This window comes from Erithacus rubecula (assembly GCF_903797595.1).
Source record: "Erithacus rubecula genome assembly, chromosome: 5".
NCBI classification, from domain to species: domain Eukaryota; kingdom Metazoa; phylum Chordata; class Aves; order Passeriformes; family Muscicapidae; genus Erithacus; species Erithacus rubecula.
This window is the reverse complement of record NC_136687.1, coordinates 51,814,671-51,840,725: the sequence shown is the minus strand read 5'-3', so window position 1 is coordinate 51,840,725 and position 26,055 is coordinate 51,814,671. Positions and strand designations below refer to the sequence as shown.

Genomic DNA, 26,055 nt, shown 5'->3' with positions numbered 1-26,055 from the left:
ACAGGGGTTAAACAAGCATCTCTTGGTGCAATTCTTACATGGCTAAGATATGCTGGTTGTTCTGTAATGAACTGAAGTGTTTGATGTTACCAGCCCAATGTTGTTAATTTTAATTGACATAAGTATATTCATTAGGCAAAGTATAAGTGTTTCATGCACACATTATCATCTTTAAACTGCATTATGGATATAAATTCTGCCAAACTGGTCAGCAACTACATACATGCTCACAATTAAACCACACATTTCAATACCTTTGAAATATTAACTTATTACAAATTATTAGCTCAATAATTAAAAACACTTCAAATTAGAAGCAATCAGAAGCTCACAGTGAGTTCTCAACCCAGAGATGCTAACAGGTCCTACAGCTTCCATCCTCATTTCTGAAGGTTCAACTAAAATCAAGAGAATCTGCCAGTCTTAAAAGTGCTCTGTAACCCAGCTCAATTGCCCTTGTCATTTCCTTCCCCAAGCACATTTTGCATTACAAGCTGTAAAAATCATTTACTTTAGATGTGATAACTTGTTTCAACCACTGCCTCTTGCCTTCTTTCCCTTTTAGAAATACTGTCTCTAAGATCTCGTGACTGACACTCAACCTGACACCTTAATTGAATTTTCCCCACCACTCCAGGGCAATGCATGTTCATTGAGACCACAATGAACCCTTTGGGCCTTAAAACAATCACAGGGAACTAGTAAGGAAAAAAAAAAAATTCCAAGTATCATTCTTACATATAGGAGCACATGAAGAAAGAACTACATTACACAATTAAAAGGTATAGGAGAGGTCAACCAAAGCAGCCCAGAGCCTCTGCTTCATCCCACAGCCCCTGAGAAGAGATCTGCATGGCTGAAACAACACAGGCAGGGTATCAGCTGCTCTAGGTGATGCCCCTTCTACACAGGATGGAGTGGGAGGTGGGACAGGGGATTAGGCTGCTTCAGAGGCACAAATCCTGTTTAATGTGCTTCTCAAGCAGAGGTAGTTATGGACAGCTCCTCTTTCTGTTCATAGCTAACCCACCAAGCAGGGTAAAAGTACTTCTATAATGGCTGCATCTCCTCATCTTGAGCTTGATTTTGACTTTTCTGACCCAAGCCTGGCAAACCTCCAGAGCATGTGCTAATAAAGCAAAAGGAAATAGCTCTGAAAGCTAACACCAAAAGCTTGGAGGGCAATCAATATGTCCAATACACTTCAGAGCTTTCTGCCTGCTTCAGTCTTGCAAAAAGCATGGTTTTTTGAAGGACAACTTTAGCATCTTACACCTCCAGTTTCCTCACAGGGAATATTTTGCATCAGATAAGCCACTGGCAAAAAAGATGTTTGCAATCTAAATGTTCAGATGCATTCCTGAGACATTCAATGTAGTTTTGTCCAGTAACAAATTCCAGTGTCCAGATATACCATGGAAACTTCTGATACACTCTGAGACAATTGCTTAAAAACTGAAAAAATATTACTCATCATCTTTATCCAGGCCAGCTAATTTCCTCTAAAAAATTAACACAGTTGAAAGCAGGTGAGAGGGAAAGTTTAACAACAGTTTGCTGCAGAAAAGATGAATCATCTCTTCTTTCATTGTGTCCTAACAGCTTCAAAAAGGTCCCAGACATCTGCAGGCTATGCCCAAGCTTTTAGCTATTACTCCACAGATTCTTTAGGAAGTTCTATTAGTGGTTAAAATAGCTATAAAAATGGTTTATATCATATGACACTAGCATTTGCTAATCATCCCCAGTAGTCTGATATAAACTTCCTTTCTTCTGATAGTAACAACAGCACTACCAGTAATTAAGTAATCCCAATAAAGCATCCCACCTTACTTCTTCCATCCTCCCTCTTAACCTACAAGATTCCTCTGGGAGGGAGATGACATTGGATTGACATTCTGAAAATAGAGATTAATCTATCTCCACAAAGAGGCATTTACTCCACATCTTAGTTAATGAAGTTAATACAACCCTCATCATCACATCAATCCAAGACCCCAATTTGCTGCTCATGCCTATCAAACATCCCACTGCAGTGCTGTGCCAGATAGACCAGCAGACAAACTCACATTGCAGTGCTTTGCCAAAATGTCATTTCAGCACCGTGAACTTTCACTGCTAGCTAAAAAACTCTGCCAGCTGCAGTCCCTAGCTTTTGGCACATCAGTAACCAGCTACCATCACAAACCCTCTGGAGACAATGACTTCCAGGGAGGCACAGAATGAATCACATTTGAGCTTACCTTCCAAGGCTCACGTACTCCTTCTTGGCCAGGAGAGGAAAGGAGCACTGAAACATGGCACAGGATGCTAAGGAGACACTTATAGTAACCTGATAATATGTGAAAGCATTGTAAAACCCTTACCTTAAGTTGCACAAAACTGCCACTTTGCCACATGCCCAGCTATCATGGGTGACATGAAACTATTTCCCATCTGAAATGGCTGAATCTTTCACACAAAGTGGAAAAGAACAGGAATAGTTGGCATGAGTACATATCATCCCTAAATGAACTTTAAAGTATTCCTCTCACCAAGTAGCACCTTCCTGAATACTTAGCATAGGATTGGCAACTATTTAGAACAGGGAGAAAAAAAATTTCTTTGAGTACTGCATGAAATTCCATAGATGAATGCATAGGAAAGACTGTGACACTATGAAATGGAACTGGTCCCATGGTTACCCTGAGAGAATTCCATAAAGCAATGCCATATCTACCCAGGGGATATCAACACAGAAACCTGGAATGTGCTGTGGGGGCATATCAGGTAAGTTACAGGGAAACAGGAGATGAAGAATATAAGAGGCAGAAGGGAGACCAGAGTAAAGAAGAGGGAAGAAACAGAGCATATTGCAGACAACCAAACACTTGTAAAGGCAGAAGGTAGACTGCTGGTGAAGGATGGGGAATGTCTTTTGCTTCTCCCTCATTAGTCAAAGAAAAAGAAATTGAAAATTGTATTCTATTTGCCTATTTTACAAATATTATCTCACTAGCATGACATGAACAATTCCTAGTGGAGAATGTGTTTACCCTTCTATCAGCTGGCAAACAATTCCTCTTTGAGACCAAGGGAGATAGGCATATTCAGTTTAAGATGGGGGGTACTTAATTTCTCCATAGTCCAGGACAAACCTGAGGTTAAGCAATTGCTAGAAAACAAAGAGCAATGTAATGGCACTCAAAAGCTCCTTAACTGAATCTATCCACAGGTAATTAGGAAAACATTATGGTCAGAAACAGTGAAGGCAGCAGATAGACCCTGAATATCAGTCTGCACTAAAATGTTCTCACAGCATGGAAGCCATTAGGAAAACAGGAAAACTCACAAGACCTTTAATGACATTTGCTCCTGAACTAATGAAGAGCAGAAATCTCCAGGATATTTAGGAAAGAAGACTTGTAAGGTTTTATCAAAAGTTCTGCCTAAGTCACAGATATGAATGCATGGAAATGCTTTGACAGGGAGAACATGGTCTTCCTTCAAATATTATTGTGACCTCTTAGAAAAAAACTGCTGGCTACATGCCCCACACCAGAAAAAGTATTTTCTCTGCCAACCAGGGAGGTCAAGCATAGATTGCTATCCAAAATTCTACCAGCACTTCAACATGTTCTTCAACAAACATACAAACTCTAGCACTTCTATCTACAGTCACTGATTTTCCACCTTCTGGTTTTCCCCCATGCATTCTTATTTTCTGTGCATATTCATTTCTATATTGTCCTGCCTAATTTTAAATATTTTAAATAAAACAGTGGTGTTCAAACTGACGTAAAATTAATCTACTCACATCCAGAAGTGCTACCAAAACGTGCACATACCTGCCAAGAAGGAAGTGACAGGCAAAAAAATCTTACAAAGCAAAATAAAGGTAGAAGAAAAACGTATTTCCTTACTGGCTTTGTGGCTTCTGTACCCTTCCTATTAATCAGCATATTTTCTGTGAACATCATTAGCACATTCCATCAAATAAAAATTCCTGTAAACATTGGAGTCTGCTTCACACTCTCCACACTGTTCTTTACCATGCCATTAGGCAGTATCAACATATACTGAGCTACATATGGGAGGCTTACCCATGTGGAAAGACCAAGAGAAAACAGAACTGCATTAATGAAACTGCATCAAGTGGCCTCAACTGCAACTGCAATTGCAATGTGTTTCCAAAATAAATTCAAACCACTAAATCAAAGCTGCTTTTATTCCAACACTCAGAATTCATACTGATTGCAATATAATTTCACAGGTCTACTGACATTCATACCTCTGTACAACCTAGATGAGTCATGAGCTTTCCCATCAAAAAAATACTTGTGCTGTCATGAGGAGGAGATTGGACTGTGTACATAAAGCAGATTCAAAACTTTAACATCACCTGCCTATGGGTGCCTTACAATTCATAACAAATCAATTTACTGGTTGTAGAATATGGATTAGCTTTATAGAATGAATTTGTTACAGATATTTTAGTACAACACACCATCATTAATTCTGAGATCAGTAAGAAAAGCTCTACCAAAATAAATCAGTCCAGTTATGTTACAATCGAAGATATATGTCAGCTCACTGACAGCTCCACTTCCTTCAAGAATTTAAAGAAGCAGCTAACAAAGACTTTCTCTTAAGAGGGTCTTCTGTGAATCAGCTCCTGAGTAGTTAGTGTGGATCCCCTAATGGGAAATCTATCCCACTTTCTTCTACTCTCAATCAATCTACAGACATTAAAAAAGGAAACACTGCTAATAGCTGCTAAATATCCTCTTTGTTTTGCAGCACTCACTCATACATTATGCATAGATCAAGAATAAAAGGATAAAGGCAAAAGAAAACCAGACTACATGCTCTGCACATTGTGATTCAAACAGAAATCTGAGAGCAAGTGTTGTCTGACTGATGTTCAGCTGCGACTGTCTGAGCAGGCCTTCTATAAATCACCTGAACCACTTTGGTTTCCTTGAGAAGCACTTTCAGAAATCTCACTATGGAAGCTTGCAGGGCCAGGCTAATGGGGCATTGAGCAGCCTGGTCCAGTGGAAGGTATCCCTGCTTGTGGCAGGGGGTTTGGAACCAGATGATCTTAAAAGTCCCTTCAAACCCAAATCATTGTTATCTCCCTAACTGCTGCTGCAATTGCTCTACACACCAGCCAGGAGTGTCACAACAAAATCCTGCTGAGGCCCACCCTGAACAGCCAGAAAACCCATCTCTCTGCATTGCACAACACAAACTGGCACTGCCTGCCTCGGGTGTAAGGAGTGAGATGCCTGGCAGGCCTGCTAGGGATCTACATTAATATATTTAATCAAACTTATCCATTCTCTACTGTGGCTTTTATTAGAGCCATAAAGGGTAGAAGTAGTTGAGGAAGGCAATTGGATGCTGTACCCCTAAAGCCTGCTTGCTCTACAGCATCTACAGAAATATTTAATTCCAGAAGTTAATTGGGTGGAGGCTATTTCTGCATTTGGCACATCAAAATCTTACTGAAGTTTCCTTGCCTAAATCAAGGCCTGATGTTTTTTGTTCATACTAAACGTTCTGGGAGATCTGCTTGTTCCAACTAAAGAACGAAAGTTTAAGTCTCATGCAATTGGAACTTACGTCCTGCTTTTCATTCGGGTCTATTTGCATTTTGGGAGACATTTGGCAAATAGCGAAAAACATAAAGCAAAGGTTAAAAAACTCTGTAATTCCCTTTCTGAAAAAGGAAATTGGACATCTCTGCTCCACAGATTTTCCTCTGTGTTTTTAGCCAAGCTTTTCAAAATTAATTGACTAAGTTATAGACTGGAAAGATGGGGAATGGTGAACAGTCAATAAGTCAAGCATCTTGTACAGTATACTGAACATTAAGATGGTCAAAAACCCAGGAGATCTTCATATCAAAATACATGGTTTCACCTAGATCCAAATTCTGAAATTATTAGACCTACTACTAGAATCTATTTACAACAAAAAAAGTACATTAAAATTAATTTTTAAAATTTCAAGAATTTGCCATGTGGCATGTCAGTATTATGGCACTGTAGCAAAGAAAATACACTAAAGAGACATCAAAAAGATAAAAAGAGACAAAACATGAAAATGCCTGTTGAAGTTTTTCAATTACCAAGCTAAGCATTTTTATTGTATGCAGGTAGCAAATAGAGCACTAAAGCAGTGTTGGGGACTTTAATGTTGTTATTCAAACTTTGGAAACTGATACACAAGATAACTTGAGTAGAAGTCAAATTTCATCCCTAAGTAATTTCTGCATAAGATTTCTACAGAAGAGTTTCTAAACTGGTCTCTATTTCTAAAATCAAAGTGTAAAGTACAAAATCTTAAGATTTCATATTCAGCTTTTTTGTTTGGTTTTTTTTTTAACTACATATGGTAGTCAAAACCTCTTTGGGAACATACAGGAATCTCAGTTTGTAACAGGACAAATCAGAAATGTTTGAAAGAAGTGGTATCACCTACATTTAAGAAATTGGTGCTTAATAAAGCAGAAAAGTATCCTTCCTTCTGAAGACAAATTTTCAGAGACACTCACAGGGTTTGCATCCCTTCTACTAGTGAGATTTCCCAAATGGACAAGTAACAGATGACTGGGGTACACTGTGATGTTTAGGATCTTAATCAAAACTGAGTTGCTCTCACCAAAATTAAAAGGTGTTTCATCATGTCTTTAGTCTCAGCAATGCATCATGTCTCATGGAGCTTCCCTGTAAGAAGGATCACAAAGGCTTCTACTTATTTCTATTTGATTATGGTCATTCCCCAAAGCAGATTCATTCATCTTAGCTCTGAACAAAGTATAATGTCTGGGGAAAATTTTGGTGGTTCACAAGATTACCTGTTCCTGGAAAGAAAAGTAGTGAGACAAGAAATATTCCAAACCTGTGAGTTCCACAGCACTGAATGTTTATGCTATGACACTGCTGGAATTCTAAGGAGTGCCAGGAAATGCAAGGAGTGGGAAGGGGAGATACAGCAAACTTGCCATTGCTTTTACTCTTCTATATTAATTTTCACATTAAATGCAATTAGCAAGGGCTCTTGTTTAATTCATATTTTTTATAGAAAAAAAACACCTAATGCCTAAATTGTCAGTCCTGACACATGAAAGCTTTGCAATTAAACCAATGAGCTGTATTACCTGCTCTGGAAGTACACCACCTACCTACTTGTTAGCTGCTACTATAATTTTGTGTTTTCAGTGCTATTTGCTGCAAATGTGTTAAATTAAGAGACACTAGGGAAAAAAGGGATTTAGCACATAGGGATACCAAACATGATCCATACAGAACACAAAAATCTTAAGGACATGACCTGTTTATTTAGTAAAATCTACAGCACACTAAACCATATGACTGTAGCATCACAGGGTACTCAAAGAACTTTGACATTTCAGCTTGACTGGGAATTTTGGTGCAAGAACAGTAAAAAATAAAATTACTCAGCATGGAAATCACAGAAGTTGGCAACTGTTTGTTCTTGAGATACCAGGGAACTAAATGACATGGATTCATTGAGGTTAAGAACATCAATTTGTGAATTGCATTTCTGAAAACAATAAACTTGGTAATCCATATTTTGTTTCCACACAATATTATACACTAGATACCTACTTGCTGGCACACCCACCCTCATTTGTATCCATACATTCAGGCTGGCTTGTAAATAGAACATTCACATTCATTGCTTCATTAAACACCACTATCCATAGTTTTTACTTTTTAAAAACTAATTTAGAAGACACACTGTACACAAATAAAATACACAGGCACACAAATGTTTTGTTGTTCAGTACACTGCTTGCAGTACATTAGCCCTTTTATAGTTAATTTGAGCCTACTAGCCACCACCACCCTGGCTGTGTTTAGCAGTGAGATCTGCCAAAGCAGAGCTCCCCCAGGCAGCCTCAGATGGGCACTCTCAAGCCATCCCTGTCTCAGCTGTGACTCCACACTGTCTGCTTATACCAGCTGCAGGGCAGTGGGTGGCAGTGGGGTGGCACAGCTCCTCCAGCCTGGCCTCACTCTTAAGGCTGCTTAAGCCTGTGCTTCACGCTCCAAAGCACACCAGTTTTTAAGGCTGCACTAGATCAGCTTGGAGAAACTGCTCAAAAAAGATTTTGACCAAGAATTTGCTACCTATTTCCTCTGCATAAGCATCACTGTATCTGCAGGTAAAAAAGCAAACATACAAAATGAGTGTTTTTAATTAAGCTGAAAGTCAAAAGCAAACTTCCATCATGGTACAAGAACAATGCCAGTAACCACGCCAGGCTGCAGCCTTAACACACGCAACCTTGCAGAGATAAATGACACCAAGTTGAACTGATACTTGGACTGAATGCCTGGTTGGCACCTTCTGTTTTCTCAGACTCACCCTGCTTCCTTCAAGGGACCTGTGTCCCTACTATTCTGGATGGCCACACCTGACCTATTTGACAGTTTACCTGGAAAATCCAAGCAAAAAAAAGATATCTGTCTGATGTGCCTCTGAGCTGCAAAGGAAGGCAAACCCACTAGGTTCTAAAATAACTTAACGTGACTCAGTTTTGATATTAACATTTTAGAAATGGCTACTCATCCCTTGCAAAACCAGTAAAAGACAGATGCAAGGCAGTCCAGGAGGAGCCACAGATACTCATCAGCTACATGGCCATACTGAATAGATGGCTGAGAATCTCAGCCTAAAAATATCGGTATCGAATGATTTTACACATCTAAAGAACAAAGCACCAGTTCAGAATAATGTTGCTATTTATAGGAATAATATGCATGTACGTTATGGATGTTCTTTCATTTCACAGATGTGATTTTAATCTGTTACAGCCATCACGACTTACATTTAAACTTTACCATACAGAGAACAGATTTAAATTAAAGTCAGCAGACATTTGTTTTATACTTTATAGTTACAGGGATCTCTCTCTATAGAGAGAGAGATAAAAAGACATTAGTTATGGTCAATACCAAGGGGGGTAATTGTGCATTACAGCAGTGATGATCCTCATTACACTGAGTTTCAAGAGCTGTGAACAGAAAAGAATATTCTCAGCATAAAACTAAGCAAGAGCTTCAGCAGAAACGAAGGGCAGAGACTCCTGTGACCATGGTATATTCATGTATCCCCTGGAAGTTCATTAGATTCTCCATTTTGCAAATCTTCCCACATGGCTTTTACAAAGGTCTATGACCACATCAAAAGCAACATTTTACTTACATCTGAATAAAAGAGGACTAAAAAATACCCCAGGAATTGATTTGAAAGAGAATAAAACTGCTTGTGAGATGTTTTCAAGACAATCCACCACAGTGCAATGAATGCCTACCATAACATAATTTCCCTTTTTGCTCCTCATAGTAAAGCACCAATAGGATTTGTCAGACAGACAGGACTACACTTCAAAAAGAATAAAAAACTCCAGTTTTTAAAGATTAAATTTTTACAGCTCCTCTGGACACTAACTGCAAATAAGATACACAAAAGGACTTAATGCTAAATTCCATGACTGCCATATTTTTATGTAAATACTAAATATTCTTCCTAATCCTATTTTTGTCTAATTCTTAAATGTTCATACAGAAAACAGCGCAAAGGGATGTATTTGCCTTTTCTGGGTTATTTTTGTCTCCAAAAAAGCTTTATATACATTTTGGAAAGTCTCGTTCCCATCAGCTGGGGTCACTTTCAACCCAGTATGAGTGGGGAGTATAGCTACAGTGTATGAATAAAAACACCTGCAGTGTTTTATAGGATGATCTACAGCAAATTTATTCTGAATACTTGAAGCTATTTGGAGGCATTTTTGAGGTAGTGTCACTGTATTAATGGAAGACAGTGACTCTCCAGCTAGATCTTAGATGCAGTGCAACTAACCAGTCGGTGGATTGGTACACAAACCCTCCTCTCTACAACTAGAGAGGATACAACTTGTATTGTTAAACCTGAGAGTTGCTGTTTGACCTTTCAGGACTAGAAGACTGCTATTCAATCCCAAATTACTGGGAAAAACAGTTCTATTTCCCCAAAATTGTACAGCTATCCCACAGCAGCTGGCCTCCACTAGAGGCTGCTGAGTTCAGAGCCACCACTAGATCACACTTTAAACCAAGATCCAAATTAACTAAAACACTTCAGAATAGCAAAGTTCCATGCCTAATCATACTCAGGTTCCCAGATCCTACAAGTAATTTGAAATACAAGCTATAAACAGCAGACATCATCTTTGCTGTTCGTCTGGCACAACACAATTCATCCCGCATTCACACAGCTGAGAGACAGAAAGCACTCCATCTGCCTCCCAGTTCATGAGCCCCTCAATGCTCATTTCTTCACCTGGAAAGGACTGCAAATAAACAAACCTGTTTGGCCAACTGATCCTTCTTGACCAAGCCAGTGGCTGCAGCGATGTTCCCCGCTCCTTCCACCGTCTTCTGCGCCACCGCCGTCACTCCTGTCACCACAGCTCCCCCAACATTAGACACCTGCTCTTTGGTCTTCTCAGCCACTGAGGAGAGGCAGAAGATGGAAAAACACATTATGCCTCTGGGAGCTGCAAGTTTTTCAGAGAATTTATCACTGACAGCCCAACATCATGAAAAGCCATAAGGCCATTACATTTGCTGTACCCCAAGTGGATCTTAAGAAATTAAACTATCCATCTGGTAAAGCTGGAACAGCAGAGGTAAAATAAGCCTTAGCTGGGGCTCCATTTCTTTCATGTGAAAGACATCTGACATTTTCATTCATTTCTAACTGCACTTTAGGGAAGAAAAGCCATTATTTAGGCGCTCTTATTATGTCCATCTCACTGTCTAATATATCCTAGTTTGGAAATGCATTCCAATCAGTCCACCAAACACTTGCTGCATGATACAGGGCATGCAAGAAAAGATTTTTTTGCACTAGACTCAAAACCCATTGATCATTATTATTATTTTTATTTTGTAAGATATATTTCATTAAATATTCTATCAGTGCTCAACCAGAGAATTTCAAACAGAACCTTTTATTTGACTCCCTCGAGATTTTTGCCCCAGTGCTGATACATAATATACTAATTTATAAAAAGACTGAATGCCAAAGCAAACTGGATTAATAGCAAACTTCCAAGCCCCAGGGAACAACAACTCATTTAGCCTACATATACATCAGCAGTTGCCATTCTACCTTTCAGAATATCACTGGGGTTTTTCTGCTCATTCATCCCCAAGGGCTCTTTCTGACAGCAGCTTAAACTACAGTGAAACTGCTCTAAGAAAAGGCATGGAATGACTTCATGCCTTGAAGTTACATACCCAGATTTTTAGCAAAACCCACATGTACTCCTCTAAACAACAGAATGTTTTTCAAAAACATCCATCATATATTTTTGGCATTCCAGCTAATACTATACTTTCCTTCAGGCTAAATCCTATGGATCCATAAAATGTATTCACAGCTTTATTGCATCCTTTATGAGCATGGGATGGATTCTGCTTGAAAGTTAGGTCACCATTTCTGAGTCTTTTTTTGGGAAGCACATCTGAAAATTCTACTTTCTGTAGTTAAATCATATTTCTTTAATTCCTTACATAAAGAGCATCAATTGTCCATATCACAGGGCAGGCAGTATGCATTACTATGGTTGATATTAAATAGCAAAAATTATGAAAAAAACTAGAAAGCTAAACAACATTACTAATATGCAATTTTATTAAAGACCCAAATTATACATGTCTGCTCACTGAAAATGGAGGCAGAAAATTTAATGCTCATTCTAGCTAATTTAAAGGGAGAAGTTAGTAACTAATTAAGTATTATCTCTATGATCAGGGGCTTTCATTATAGAGTAGAACAATAGACTACACATTGTCTGAAATTAGAAACAGAAAAGTCTGTTTCCACTATCTCCAACACTATACACACTAATAATCTAAAAGCTCATGAGAAATTCCATTGTATACATCCACTACTTTATTGCCATGCTTTTTTAAGGAAAAAAAAAAAAAAAAAAAGAGAGAATCAAAAGTGGGTTTTGCTGAAAAGCAAATTTTGCCCCCAGGGAAGATTTGACTTAATGCTAGCAAGTGCAAAAAGACATCTGTTAAGATGCCCCATTTAGTTATTACCAGCTACAGACCACAAATGCTTTGGATTCTAGGCATTAAATTTATATAGGAAGATTTCCACTAGTTCTTGCAAACATATATCTTAAGATGTGTGTCCTCATGACACACTCTATCTTGCAGAGCCTAGTGATATCTGACTACTTGAAGTTTTTCAGAAAAAAACTGAGTAATATTATGAAGTAGAAATTCATCCATGTTGTTCCAAATGGCAAAAAAAGAATTCTAAAAAAATAAAATAGCATCTTATAAAAGTAGATTCAAAGACCCAGTTTTCCAATAAATCTTGTTGGGACAGGGCAGGAGTAGATGACTTCAAGCTAAAAGAGAATAAGTTGAGATATGGAAGAAATTCTTGACTGTGAGTGTGGTGAGGCACTGGAACAGGTTTCCCAGAAAAGCTGTGGATGCCCCATCCCTGGAAGTGCCTGAGGCCAGGGGCCCCTGAGCAACCTGGTCTAGCAGAAGGCATTTCTGCCTGTGTAAGGTCTTTTCCAACCCAAACCACTCTATGATTCTATAACTCAGGGTCCCTTCATTCTGTTAATTTTTTTTTTTGTGGGAGTGACACACATTGTTTTGAAAACCCCACTTTCCATAAAACATTGAATGGCAGAACATGTAAAGGACAAATTCAGCTCTATGTTGACAAGGGCTCAGTTGACCTTGAGCAGATTCACCCTTTCTGATAAAATGACAAAGCATGGTTGTACTGTGTTGATTGTCACAGGCACAATTAGTTTCATTATCTCAAGCTCTTAAAGTAACTGCACCTCAAAATATCAAGAAACAGAGTGGAATTGAGTGCACTGTGGCTGCTGCATTCTCAGTGCCATTATTACACCCACATTTCTTGTACTATGTTGTCATGGAAAGTACAACCACCTTCCAAGAACAACTATCCAGTGGCTGCTGTTCCCTCTACTGCAGTATTTTGGGAAGGCACTGTCTGAAGTACATTTTCTCCTCCCAGAAACACTTTATCCTAAGAAAGGCTTGATACATACAAACTCAAATGAAAAAGGAAACACTCAGGCCACTAATACTGTTATTGCTACAGCAACAAGATACTGGTAAAAGTAGTAACAAAAGGAGTACACTTCAGGTTGCTTCTATTTCAGACAGCCATGGTTTAACCCCAGCTGGCAACTAAGCATCTCACAGCTGCTCATTCACTTCTTCCCCCAGTAGGGTGGGGAGAAAGAGAATTGGAAGGGTAAAAGTAAGAAAACTCCTGGGTTAAGTATGGTTCAATTGAAACAAAATTATATTAGTAATAAAAAAAATATAATGATATAAAAAGGAAAATTAAGAAAAGGATAAATCCCCTAGGTGATGCAAATTAAAACAATTGCTCACCACCAACTAACTGATGCCCAGCCATCCCCAGGCAGATGACTCCCACCAAACTTCCCCATAATTTTACTACTCAGTATGATGCCATGTAGTGTGGAATATCCTGCTGGGCAGCTGTCCTGGCCATATCCTGCCCCAATTCCTTTTGAACCCCCAGCTTCCTCACTGGCGGGGTGAGGTGAGAAGCAGGAAATGCCTTGATGTGTAAGCCCTGCCCAGCAATGACTACAACATCCCTCTGCTTTCAACACTGGTTCCAGCACAAGTCCCAGACAGCCCACACCAGGTATTGTGAAGAAAATTACCTCCATCCCAGCCAAAACCAGCACACAGACATCACATAATAAAGCTGAGACAGGAATTACCATGGAAGATCTCTCACACACTGCTTCAGAGATCAGAGCCATGAAGATAAATTCAGCAAACTATATAAATAGCACAGATTGGCAAGAGCAATCGTAGTAAGAAGAGAATCTTCCTTCCTCTAAGGAATAACTAAACAACAACAACATTACCAGAGTGACTCTGATAATGAGTTCCAGCCTGGTGACCCCTCCAGCTCTGAGGACCTTTTTGGGGTCAAAACCCTGCAACAGGAAAGGAAAAACCAAAATAGGTTTCCAGTCTCATTAATTTTACTGCTGACACTAAGTGGTAATGGGGAAAAGCATCAAGTGGGCAGAAACAAATCAGTTCAGAATGCAGGAGGTAGATTCCAGCTTATTAAATTTATCTGCATACCAGGTTGCTTAATGATCTTAAGTCATTAAGTCTTTGTAAAATTGGCATCTGCTTTGCATCACAGTGTTGAGAACCAGAGTAAATCAGCTTCTGCAGAGATTTGCTGTACTATGGCCTGATTGCTTCTTTTGTCTATGCAGAGACTGTCCATTCCATTAAATGACCCTGGGACAGTGTACAATGACCACACCAAGGCTAACTTTAAGTTCTAATACTGACTACAGCACTGTGGAAAAGTATTAGCATTGAAGTTGTCTTTTCACTACTTACTACAGACAACCAGATATCAATGTAAAACCTCTGGAGCAATTCAAAATAATTATTATTCACTTTCAACCTTCAACAAGAAAAGTAGATCCAGACCACAGAATTTCTCTGAGTTCATGAACTTAATCTAATTGTACCAAGTATACTTTTGAGTATGTTTTTCAAACAGTAAGTTTGTCTTAAGCACTTGAAGAATTCATTTACAAAGATGCCGTAACTTAGTATTAACTCATAATTTATGCAATTTTCTGTAAGATACCTGATGAAGTTAAAGAGCAGGAATACCAATGACTAAAAATGTTAAGAAGAACAAGAATTATCAGATAAAATAATTAAGCAAAACACTTAACTGTGGTTTACTACTATCAATATTGTATATTCACCCACATGACTGAAGGACTAAAAGCTTTTTTGTCCCCACTTATTTACAAATAATGGTGTATTTAGAGTATCAGGAGATGGACTGTAAATATTTAATCTCTGATACCATTCATTTTTGGGAGATCAGTAAGATGGATGAATTATGCATTTACAGTCAAAGGCCAGGACACATTTTAATTAGGAAGGCAAGTCTAAATGCAAGCATACACCCCATAAAACCAATAAGCAAATCTGCTTTATCATCATAAGTTCAGAGAAAGGGTGACCTGACAAATAACACACTCACCATATTTTTGTGAATCACAGCCTGGAATCCTCATTCCACAGTGTCTTGATGTCACTAAACTTGGTACAATCAGGTCACATTTAAAGTAAGAAGCACCCCCTTCTAGTAATTCTGGGTTTGGAAATTAACTGATTGAAGAATGCATTTAGGATTTTTACCCCTTCAAGGTGCATCATTTCACAGTCATTCCACCAGCATAGGGGGTTAAATCACAACTTATTCAAAGATACCAAAACTATCAAGATTTTGGAACTCAGACATTAAGAAAAGACTGACTGCAAAACTATCAACACTCATTTCCATCTGTGATTCTAGTTTGTATCTGTCTCCAACCCCTCAAACCATCTTCATTTACATAACAAAGTGTTTATTCCACCTCAGGTTTCACATGATGCACTGGGGAGTTAATATCATAAGACCAGCACAACTTGTGAACTCCCAGTCATATGAAAAGAGACAAGTAAATCTTTACAAGAGACTTAAAAGGCATTTTTTTGTCACATCAACTCTAACAGAATTGATTTAAATGAATTTGATTTCTACAGCAATTTCACTAGCATCTCTATCCTCATAGAATCACTACAGTGAACTCAAATGTGTTTTTATCTACCTTCTTTCCAGAAAAACTATTTATAGGCTTGCTATTATTTTTTTTTTTTATTCTTAAAATGTGTCCAAGCAGTTTCTCTGCTCTTACACTAGCAAGTCCATACTGTTTCATTTTGGGAGTTGTGATTTATAGATTTTGCCTGAAGCCTTCTCTTCTCACTGCCAAATTTCAACCTGTTCACTCTCTGTTCATTTTCCATTTTCATTCAACAGCCAAACTCATCTCAAACAGCTCGAAAGGCCAGAAGGAGGCAAACTGTGGCACAGAACCCATTATTCCCAAGTTTTGGCACTTTACCTTGTGTCACCTGTTTCCTAAAGTGTGAGAGGAACAGCTACTGTTTTGCCTAAAATCAAGAGTAACTTTTTCAAATTTTCTATTCACAGGCAAAGCACATAACAGATGTGCTCCCCTTATGTTTGGCTTTACACTGCTCTGTACCTTCCAGAAGAAAATTTATTGTGTTTTCAAACCTTTAAAAATTCTATCCACCTAATGAAAATTTCCTGCCTAACTAAACATATTGCCATCACATAAAGAGAGGCATAGCATCTGGAATCAGTAGGTTTTTTCAGGATGAGGAAGAGAAGTCCCTCACTGAGCTAGGTCACTAGAATCCCAGTGCCTCAGCATGTTTCATACGTGTGCAAATGCCCTTGAATTTGATTCTACCACATCCCAGCTTGGTGAGCATCACCTCTATTAACTTCTTTCCTAGAGCTGTCAGCTGCTGCTCCCACATCTGTGAGGATACTGGATATATCTGCCCCAAATCTCATTCTACTGCAATCCTCTACTGGTCATAGTAATGATCCCTCTGAATATTTCTCTTAATTGAGGTCTAACAGGCTGAGATTTCAAATCTCACAACAGCAGCACGTGGTGCTCAGCCTGAGGCTAAACTCTGAAGGACTATCCTCGATATTCTGCTCGGTTTTGTTACTAGAAATGACTGACTTTTCAACCATTTATGTGGGTTGTGTATTAAGTACTGACACTTGTTTACCTACCACTGTTGATCCTTTGCCTTGGCTTATATGAGCACAGTGATACACTGATACGTGAGCTGAATGATACACTGGCTGAGGAAAAAAAATTCTTTTCTACTATCTTATTTGTTTCTGAATTGGTTAGGAGAAAAGCAATTTAAAATTCTTGACCATGCATTCTCTTCACATCTCTAGAACTCCCACAATCTACAGCACAAAATTGCACATTTTGTTCAATGCCCTATGGTCAACTAAGGCTTTTCTGCACTGTGTCGATATCAAAGACTCCTGACCATGTCAAAACACTCATAACTGTGCAAATTCAAATAAAAATGGAACTTCTTTTTCTTTCCTGTAAGCCATTTCGATTCAGTCTTCCCACCCAATTAGATATCTCTATTTTCCTATGCTTTTCCACCTCTCATAAATTGTAGTGCTCTCAAAAAACCTAGAATTTTTAACAGCTAAATTGTTGGTTAATCTCATGCAGGAAAAAAGCTGAAATCAAGAAATAATTATCTTACCTGTTGTAACACCATGAACAACTCCTTCTTTGGTCCTGGAACCTAAATAAAGAAAAATATTAGGTTGAAAATGCATATTCTTAAGTACTGGACAGATGATAAAGAGGAATTAATATGTAGACTGTTGCATACAATATTTTCCAAGGCTATTAAAAGAAATGAAAAAGACTTTCTGTCTAAGGGAAGAGGTAAAACCATTAGCAAAGAACAACTGCATGGATAGGTATTGACTGCAGAAAGGTGAATAGTAATGGGAACACTTCTGCAGTGCACACTGACTTCCCTTGCCATTTTCCAAATGGCTGTGTTAGACCTCCCACTTGGCAAACTCACATGGATGACTCTGCACAGAAAACATGTTAACATTCCTAACAAGGATCGTGCATGCATTTGCAGAGGCTCTGAGCCACAGCCTCCAGATGATGCTTAAAATTTCATTTTTGCCAGATCTCAGCTTGCAGGGCTTGACAATCACAGAAGCACTGAACCACAGCAAGGCCTAGAGGGTAAATTCAGGGGGAGATGGAAGTGCTAGCCAGATCTGTATATCAACTAATCTTGAAGGGGAAGAGAAACAAATTAGTACATACTGCTCTTAAAAACATAACCAGGTGCCTTTTTCCCTACCAGCCCTCTACTTGCCCTTGTCAGGTTCCACAATTTGGCTACATTTCAGGAATTAGTATCCATCTGTGGACTATGATGCTTAACAATGTGCAATTAACAGTTTATGGTTCCTAGTTAATCATCTTACCTAGTCTGCCAGAGACAGGATGACATTTTATTTTTCTTACCAACACAGAAATGACCTTACTTGTAATGCAATTTTTTTTGCTGTCATTCAGTATTTGAGACATTATAATTTATATTCCTAACATTAGACTTCTAACATAACAGAAGAAAATGCATAAGCAGAAAAATATTGGAAATATAAACTTTTTGTTCAAAATTCTTTACAGTAATACAATTAAACACAGAAACACAATATAAGCTCATTCATCAAATGTCCTATTTGCTACTAGGGAAAATGTATGGAACTCTAGCCATATAGTTCCAGCACTATCAGATTAATTATATGGTTGAAAAGGCAGTCTTACCTTTAAGCAAGAATAGAAAAATAAACCATGATAAATACAAGAGAAAAAATACTGCCTCAAGTAAAATGAAATGTTCCTTTAGCCAATGATGAGATCAAACAGCTGGAAAGTCTTTTCCCCATTTATTCCAATTTTCTCTTTTAAAAAAGTTTGCTTTCTCTCACTGAAAAATATTCACCATTGAATAATCAGAAATTTCATAATATGCAAAGTGTTCACACCTAAGGACTTGTTTTATGACTTTGGTTTTCAATTTTGTACCATCACAAGACCTGAAGAAGCAAAGCACATCATGGAATCCAAGCAGATGATAGTTCTACTGACTTCTAGCAACTAAACACTCCTGCAGGCTTACAGTGTGTCTATTGGAATACTTAATATTAAGCACATGTTTTTAAAGGCATTGTTAGACCTGGCCAATAACTCATTCATGCTGTTGAACTGACTGTTTGCAAGCTAAGCCATTAAAGACATGAAACCTGTGAAGTAGCAGGTATCAGCTCCCTAAGGCCAGGAAGGGATGGATGGTATGACAGAACTCCCTGAGGACTCGTGCAATGCACACTTCTCCAGAGGGACCTATTCCAAGTCAATTCTTACTCACACACAACACTGCTATAGCCACAACCCACACAGAAATGCTGGTTTCTTTACTGGAAGACAGACTTTTAAAAGACCCAGCTCACAGACTCATATGGAACAGCAGTATGTATAGCCAGATCCATTAATTGGCAAACAACCAGCTGGTTGGTGTTCCAGACCCCACAGCATATGTTAGAGCTCAAGAGTCCTTGCCCCACTGCTGCACACTTGCATGCAAGTAGCTGTTCCTGCCATCACAGCTACAACAGCATCCAGAAGCACATTAGGATCTGCCAGAACAGACTTATAAATAACAACAGTTAAATTCAGTAGGACGACTTCTGGCTGGCCATAAAGGAAAGCTGGTTGTCCACATTGTTTCTGGGAGAAACTAGCTGGCTTTCATCCTGGCATTCCCAAAATAACAGCAGTCTTGCTCATTGTACCCTGCATAACAAGGGGAACAGAGAAATCAGAGTAGGGACAACTTAAAGATCAAGGAACATGACTCTAACCTAAACCAAGAAGCAATAGTAGTATATGGTAATGCTATTTTCCCTAGTTATAGCAGACATCTGTGTGAGTGGATGGAAAATTCTAAGCAGCATTTTTTCTTTTTTTTTTTTTTATAATTATAAAAAATGCCATAGAGTCTCCCCATGATTTATTATCATTGCTGTCATTGTGCCAGAATGAAGGAGTGTATCAGCAGTTTGCAAATACACTCATTTCTGGACTGAGAGACCAATGGACTACTCACATTGCTTAGTCAGAGTTGATTACAGACTGGGAGACAAATCCAAATTAGAGGAAGCAACACTTAATGAAAACATTTGCTTCCATGTCCTGAAGCCCATTATTCCACCAGAGCAACCTTGAGTCCCCTCAACTACTCTGCTGGTTTTTCTACTACCAAAGGAAAATAAAATAGCATTATGAAAAGTGAGTGGAAGAATTTGGATAGCTTTGCCAAATAGGTCATAACTGTTCTGCTGTACTCTAAGGCCATGTGCCAACACAGGGAATAGCAAACAACTGCCAGCCAACCTGCTGCTAAAAAACTATTCTTTTGTTCTACTAGTTTAAAAATTTAAAAAATGATCAGACTGGAAACTTCCATTCCTGAGCACTGAACATGCACTCAAGAGTCAGCTGAGCAAAAACTCCAGCTCCCTGGAAGCACACATGAAGCTCATCTCGAGCACTGCATTGCCAAGAGTGTGTGAGCCCATCCTTACTCAGTTCCTGGTTCCAAAGCAAGGGGGGATTAAGTACTGCCACTCACTTCCTCTCTGCTTCACACTAACAGCTCTTGAAGGACACAGAAAGATGCAGTTTTAAATTTACAGCACACACAGACCTTTCCAAACAATGACCAGGCTATTGTATCAAGAAAGGTCCTGATGCTGTGCTTCAATGACTTAAGAGAGAACCAATGGTGAAGCCCATTGGCAGAGAAATTTAAGGGGGGAAAGAAATCCCAATACTTGAAAGCATAAAAACACACTGTATTGAAGGGATCTTGGGTATTTAAAAGGAGGCCAGACAGCGGACCGAGGGAAGAAAGTAGAGCCTTCAGCATGGACAGGGAATAAAACCAACAACCTTAATCAATGCTCCAATACACTGCTCTCCTACATAGATCTGAGTTTCTCCCTTTGCCAGAAGACATTTTCCTTGTGCCAAAGAACTGCTAAAACCAAAACAAGAATAAACGAATTACAATGACCATATTTCATTCCAAACAGCAGCTGTTGTTGACAGAACTCTTACCAGGTAGATTTAGGTTATAGTCTTTCTCACAATAGTTAACAGCAGCCTGGACAGAAAGGTCTAGATGTTTTCCACATTTACTTAAATTGCACTGTTTTCAGTGGAAAATCACATCACCTAGGGGATCTGGACCAAAGACTCTGCATCTTCTTAATTCTCCAGCAGCAATTGGAGACTGAATGTTATGAAACCGAAAATGATTAGCAGGTCCCACTCAGCCCAGTGTTGTTAGGTTCTTTTTTGCAAGATGTCAGGCAGCTTTCACAGTATAATCTGGCTGTGAATCACAAATCTGAAAACCCAACTATAGAAAAAGGGAGTGAGAAGTCTTCAGGAGCTCTAATGAATTGTGTTGCTCCTCTCTGCTCATAAAGCAGCTTCATCCCTTTTTGCACTGCAATCATTATCAGCCTGCAGAACACAAGATTATCACACTGGCCTTTGCTAATGCTGCACAGGGGAAGAGACACTTCTGCTGTGTGCTTGGGAAGTAGACAGGGAAACATCCAGCTCCTCCTTTCCCTATCTGAACTTGCTGAAACATCCTGTCTGTATGGGCAAGCACACAATTGGACACAAGCTTCCAGAGCTTCTGGAGATAACTTCCAACCAAAGGCTCTTTTACCTGCGCTACCAACTCTGCTCATAGCCTTTGCCTCCTGAAAAGGAGACACCAGGTAGGAGAAAGATCCTCCATTACTGCAGTCACATGCACAGGTGCCTATCACAGCTCAGGGCTCTGTTGTCCCCAGTAATTTCTTGAAATTCTTGAAAAAAAATAGCAAGCCTGTCCTCCAAAGTTCAGCCTCAGCAAAAGTGTTTCTGAAGACAACAGGAAATATGTTGCCTTTGGGAACAGAACTAGGTTCAAATGTTGTTATGGTCTGGAGAACAGGTCAGACACAAAGATTAATTCAGCACACAATGCTGGTTTCTAATACAAAGAAATCAATGACCCCAGAAGCATGGCCAGGACTACAAGAAAGCAAAATAAAAGTAAGTCCTACCTCTGAAATATAATTCCTACATTAAGCAAAATATACAGTGGAAGAACATCTATTTTGATACCTTGAAAATGAGCAGATGCTCATTTTAAAATAGATTCATCCTACAATTAGTGCTCAAAATGACTGCCATCCCTGTTGGCAAGAGCACTGAGCTTTGCTATGGCTTAAAAGGGAGGGAAGCATATTCCAAATGAGTAGTCCACACTATCTGGAGCAGAAATAATTTCTTACAAACTGGCACTAGCCTGCAACAGTAGAGGGAATCCAAAAAAGGCACTGGAATAACAGAGACCTCAGTGCTCCCATTGAAAAGAAATGCCTCTGGTTTTCAGCTCTGTTTAACTTCTCTCTGTTACATGTGCACATCTCCCTTGGTATACACAGTGCCCATTACAGAACTGATCTGCTCAAAATCAGCACAACAGAAACTACCTACAGGAAAGGGTATCTTTACCCCCTCCGTTCTTTTATTAACTAGCTTTATTTGATGAATAAGAGAAACAGAGAAACAGATCCATAATTACTTTTTTTTTTTATAAAAAGCCACTTACTCATATAGTCTTGGCAGATTGCTTTTCCTGTGAATTTTTCATGACAGCATTTGCAAGACACTCCTCTAAAGCCCAGTACTTGCTAAATGAAGATGCCTATCTTGCATGAAAGTACCAGTCAGGGATTTGAAAAAAATTTTATCCCAGGCTTGATGCAAGACTTGACTGGCCTAGAATAAGACACTAACAACTGCTTTGCTACCTTGGGGTCTACCTGCCCTACCTCATTAATTGTAGAGGCTCTTCCTTGAGAAGTCATGGAAAATATCTGCCACGAATTTGCAACAGTAATTACATAACATGAAACAGATTTCAGAAGGTAACACTTTGCCATACGAAATGTTACTGTCAAGGTACCAAGCACTTGGCATGTCTGCTACTCAAGTCCTGAGCTAACCTCTCCAGTGTCTTCTCCTGGAATCCTGCTCAAGCCTCACAAGCTCTGTAGAATGCTGTGAAGCTACCTTCACCTACAGCTTTTACATTTTTTCCTATTTACTTCTACTGTACCAACCACCCCTTCAGCCTTGATCTGGCAAACTTCTTGCATGGAGTGCCAGCCAATGACCTTTACTGTAAGGCACTTGGCTTCAAAGAACCAGAGCTCAGGAACACACAACTTTCCTCTTGTTTCTTCTGCAGTGGTCTCCTATGAGCAATTACATTTATTTTTTTGAAGAACAGGTCTGATGAGGATGCAGCTGTGAATGTCTGGGTGCATCAACCAGCAGCTCTCTGCCCACCTACCCACATAGAGGACTCCCTCTTTCGTCTTTCCTGCTGCCTCTGCCACACCCTGCTTGGTTTTTTCAGCTGCTGCTACGACTCCCTCCTTTGCCTTGGAAAGCCCTTTCATGAACACATCCATGGCTGAAGACTTTCTTCACACAGCTCTAAAGGGGAAAAAGAAAAAAAAAAGACAGTACACATTTTCAGTAAGGTTTTTTCAGCATTTTAACCCAGAAAGGGGAAAAAAATATTCTAACTGAATGGGTCCACAATTACTTTAAAATTATAATATTTATACCCCCAAATTGTATAGCTATATGAAACAGATATCCTATTTCCAGGGAAAGGAATGGAGAGGTTGCCAAGAATGCAGTTCTGATTGGAAGATGATTCCATTGATGTAAGTAACTTCCTTGCCTATCAAGGCATCATTTCTCCCAAAGGACAGTTCTGTTGATGTGCTGAATGCAAGATTCACCCCTGTGATTTGATAATACTCCACCTCTCATCCAGAGAAAAAAGTCAACTTAAAAAGCAAACACACAGACCTGAAACACCAAACCACATAAACCAAAACCTCTCATAAATGACAAATGTTCACCTATTGTAAGAAAATGCCATTACAGCTCAGGACTGGAGGATATAAAAAATGCTGCATTTCCATTAGTCCAGCATTTTACACACAGTCCACATCATTCTTTTGGAAGCTGAGTTTTCCTGAATGGGTTCACTGCATGCATCACAAGTGAGAAAATATTTTACTAAAAAGCTGAAACAAGATCACGGGATTTAAAAAAGCATGGCACTAGAGCTACCAAGAGTCCTCTGGCAGCAATACAATCCAGTGCTACACTGAAATAGTAATTAAACCCCAGAATCATCGTCCTTTAGACAAATGCATTATCAGTAGTCCTTTCTATTCCTCCACCCACACAGACAGAAGTGCTGCCTGTTATCTTCTCCTCTTTGCCAGAGGCTGAGTAGGAGGAATGGATGTCTAGGAAGGCATCTGGGCTGTCGCAGCTTTCCACTAACTCGTGACGAGCGTGCGGAGAAAGGCAGCGTTTGTGCTCCAGCCGAGCTGCTCACGGTGCTGCCTCCCTGGGGATGGCAAGGGGCTCCTTGCACATCATGCCAGGTGAGGCAGGACCGGCCCGGGGGACCCGCGGCCCCGCCACCCGCGGGGACCCCAGAGCGGACCCAAATAGCATCAAATAACATAGAATAACACACCTGCAGAGGGAGGAGGGAGGAGCAGGGCGTCGCGCCCGTACAGATGTGCATGTATATGTAGCTACACACGTACACACACAGACATGCATGTAAATGCACACACGCAGCGAGGCACCTACCGAGAAAAGCAGCGCGGCGCGACCATATGGGCACCCACGGGCGCGACGGCGGCACGGCTTCTCCTCCCTTCCCCGTGCCCACGCGTTCAACAGGACGTGTCCACCCAGCCAGCCCTGCTATGACCCGCACACCTGTAATCCCTCACCCGCACACCTGTAATCCCGCACCCGCACACCTGTAATCCCGCACCCGCCCCGCCCTGCCCTGCCGCACTCACCGGGCACCGACCCGCTCCGGGCAGGCTGCGGGGCACGGAGCGCGGAGCGGCCGAGGCAGCGGCCCCTGCTCAGCACATGCCGAGGCTCGGAGCCCGCCGGCTCTGCTGGCACCACCCCGGCGGCAGCCCCGCAAGAGGCGAGGGCGGGGGGCGGAGGATGCGCCGCGGGAAGGAGGAGCGCCGGCTGCTGCTCCCTGCTGGGTGCGCGCCCCCCGCCCGGCCCTGCGCGCACCCTGCGCGGCTGGGGGGTGATGGAGTGCGAGCACCTGCTCCCTGGGCGCAGACAGAGAGAGGAGCGAGGGCAAAAGCCGTGCCTTGGTACCCCCCGGGACTCCGCACAGTCACCACTCCCTCCGAGGGCTGAGCGCCTCGTCTTAGAAGTGTAAAGAAGCTGTTGATGCGGCACACCCCTGAGTCACTTCTCCAAAGCCTTAAAAAATCTCTCCCAGCTCCGCTTTTTCATCTACTTCCAAATCTTCAGCCCTGAATGACTGCAGTTCAATGTGAGTGTTCTCACAAGATTCATGATCCCGGCTCATTTTAAGCGCGGGAGGTGGTGCTCTTGCAGGTGTAATTCTAGTCTTGACTGCACACACACACGAGAATTTTCATCCCAAATGGGGAGCAGTACGGCCAGACTCGCCCAAACCCTACGCCTCTGCTGGCATCCTCCACCACACAATCCATGGCCACTGCCACCCGAATCTCAAACTCATGCAGAGAAGTCACCTTCTTCCCAGAAAGGGAAACCTATCAAACTTCTCTATTTTGGTCACAGAATTTAAGCATGAAAAGCCAAGACCAGTAGGAGACAAGGCACTAGAACAGATGGACCTTCAGCTTCAGTACATCAATTCAAATCCTGCAAGGCTTAAATAAACAGCTTGGGTTTTATTGCACTCCAAAAGGAGAAACAGAACGTGGCTTAGATGAGATAAAAGGTTGTGAGCTGCAAGGAGCATCTTTCATCCATCATGTCTTGCAGACAGCTGATGCATCCCTGGTTTTGTTTTCATGCTGAACATGTAGTGCAGAGTCTTACTCTTGTCAGGTTTCTTTGTGAGTTCTAATTTTTCTGTATTGTTTGGTAAACTTTCTTTTGCTTCATTCTACTAGTAGTTTTAATCAACCAAGCATTAGGCAACAGATTTTACTTCATTGTGTAAGAATGTTCAGACTGGTAATACAAATAATTTTCTCATAATTCTGCTCTCAAGAAAACCTTAATAAAAAGCCCAGAAATTAAGTTACATAAGGTACCTCACCTTATTCATCCTGTGCAGCACATTTGTGGTTAGCAATGCAACAGCTAGGTGTGGTATTTCTTTTTCTTCCTATTTTGGGCAGAGGACAATAGGTACAGTTCCAGACAGTAAATGAAATTTAATCAAAATCATATTGGGCCACATATTAAGTGGCCCAATTTATGTACCTTAATATGTAAATTGGCTTGTTGAAAACCCTTCTGTCAGTCATTCTCTA

The 26,055-nt window shown here is 40.2% G+C and overlaps 1 protein-coding gene across 3 annotated transcripts in view; it reads right to left on the bottom strand.

Annotated features, from left to right (window-relative positions):
• Positions 1–24,927, bottom strand: part of SNCA (synuclein alpha) — a 60,676-nt gene extending 35,749 nt beyond the window's left edge. The window contains exons 1-4 of one of the 3 annotated variants that reach the window (XM_079306985.1): positions 24,546–24,927; positions 23,022–23,167; positions 17,265–17,306; positions 10,365–10,510 (exon numbers count right to left, since the gene is read on the bottom strand). In XM_079306985.1, the coding sequence (XP_079163111.1) occupies positions 10,365–10,510; positions 17,265–17,306; positions 23,022–23,142 (309 nt within the window). In that variant the 5' untranslated portion in view covers positions 23,143–23,167; positions 24,546–24,927. Of the gene's footprint in view, positions 1–10,364; positions 10,511–17,264; positions 17,307–23,021; positions 23,168–24,355; positions 24,496–24,545 lie in introns of those variants that run through there. The other 2 variants (XM_079306984.1, XM_079306986.1) reach the window with 2 other exon arrangements.
• Between the last annotated feature and the right edge of the window lie 1,128 nt (positions 24,928–26,055).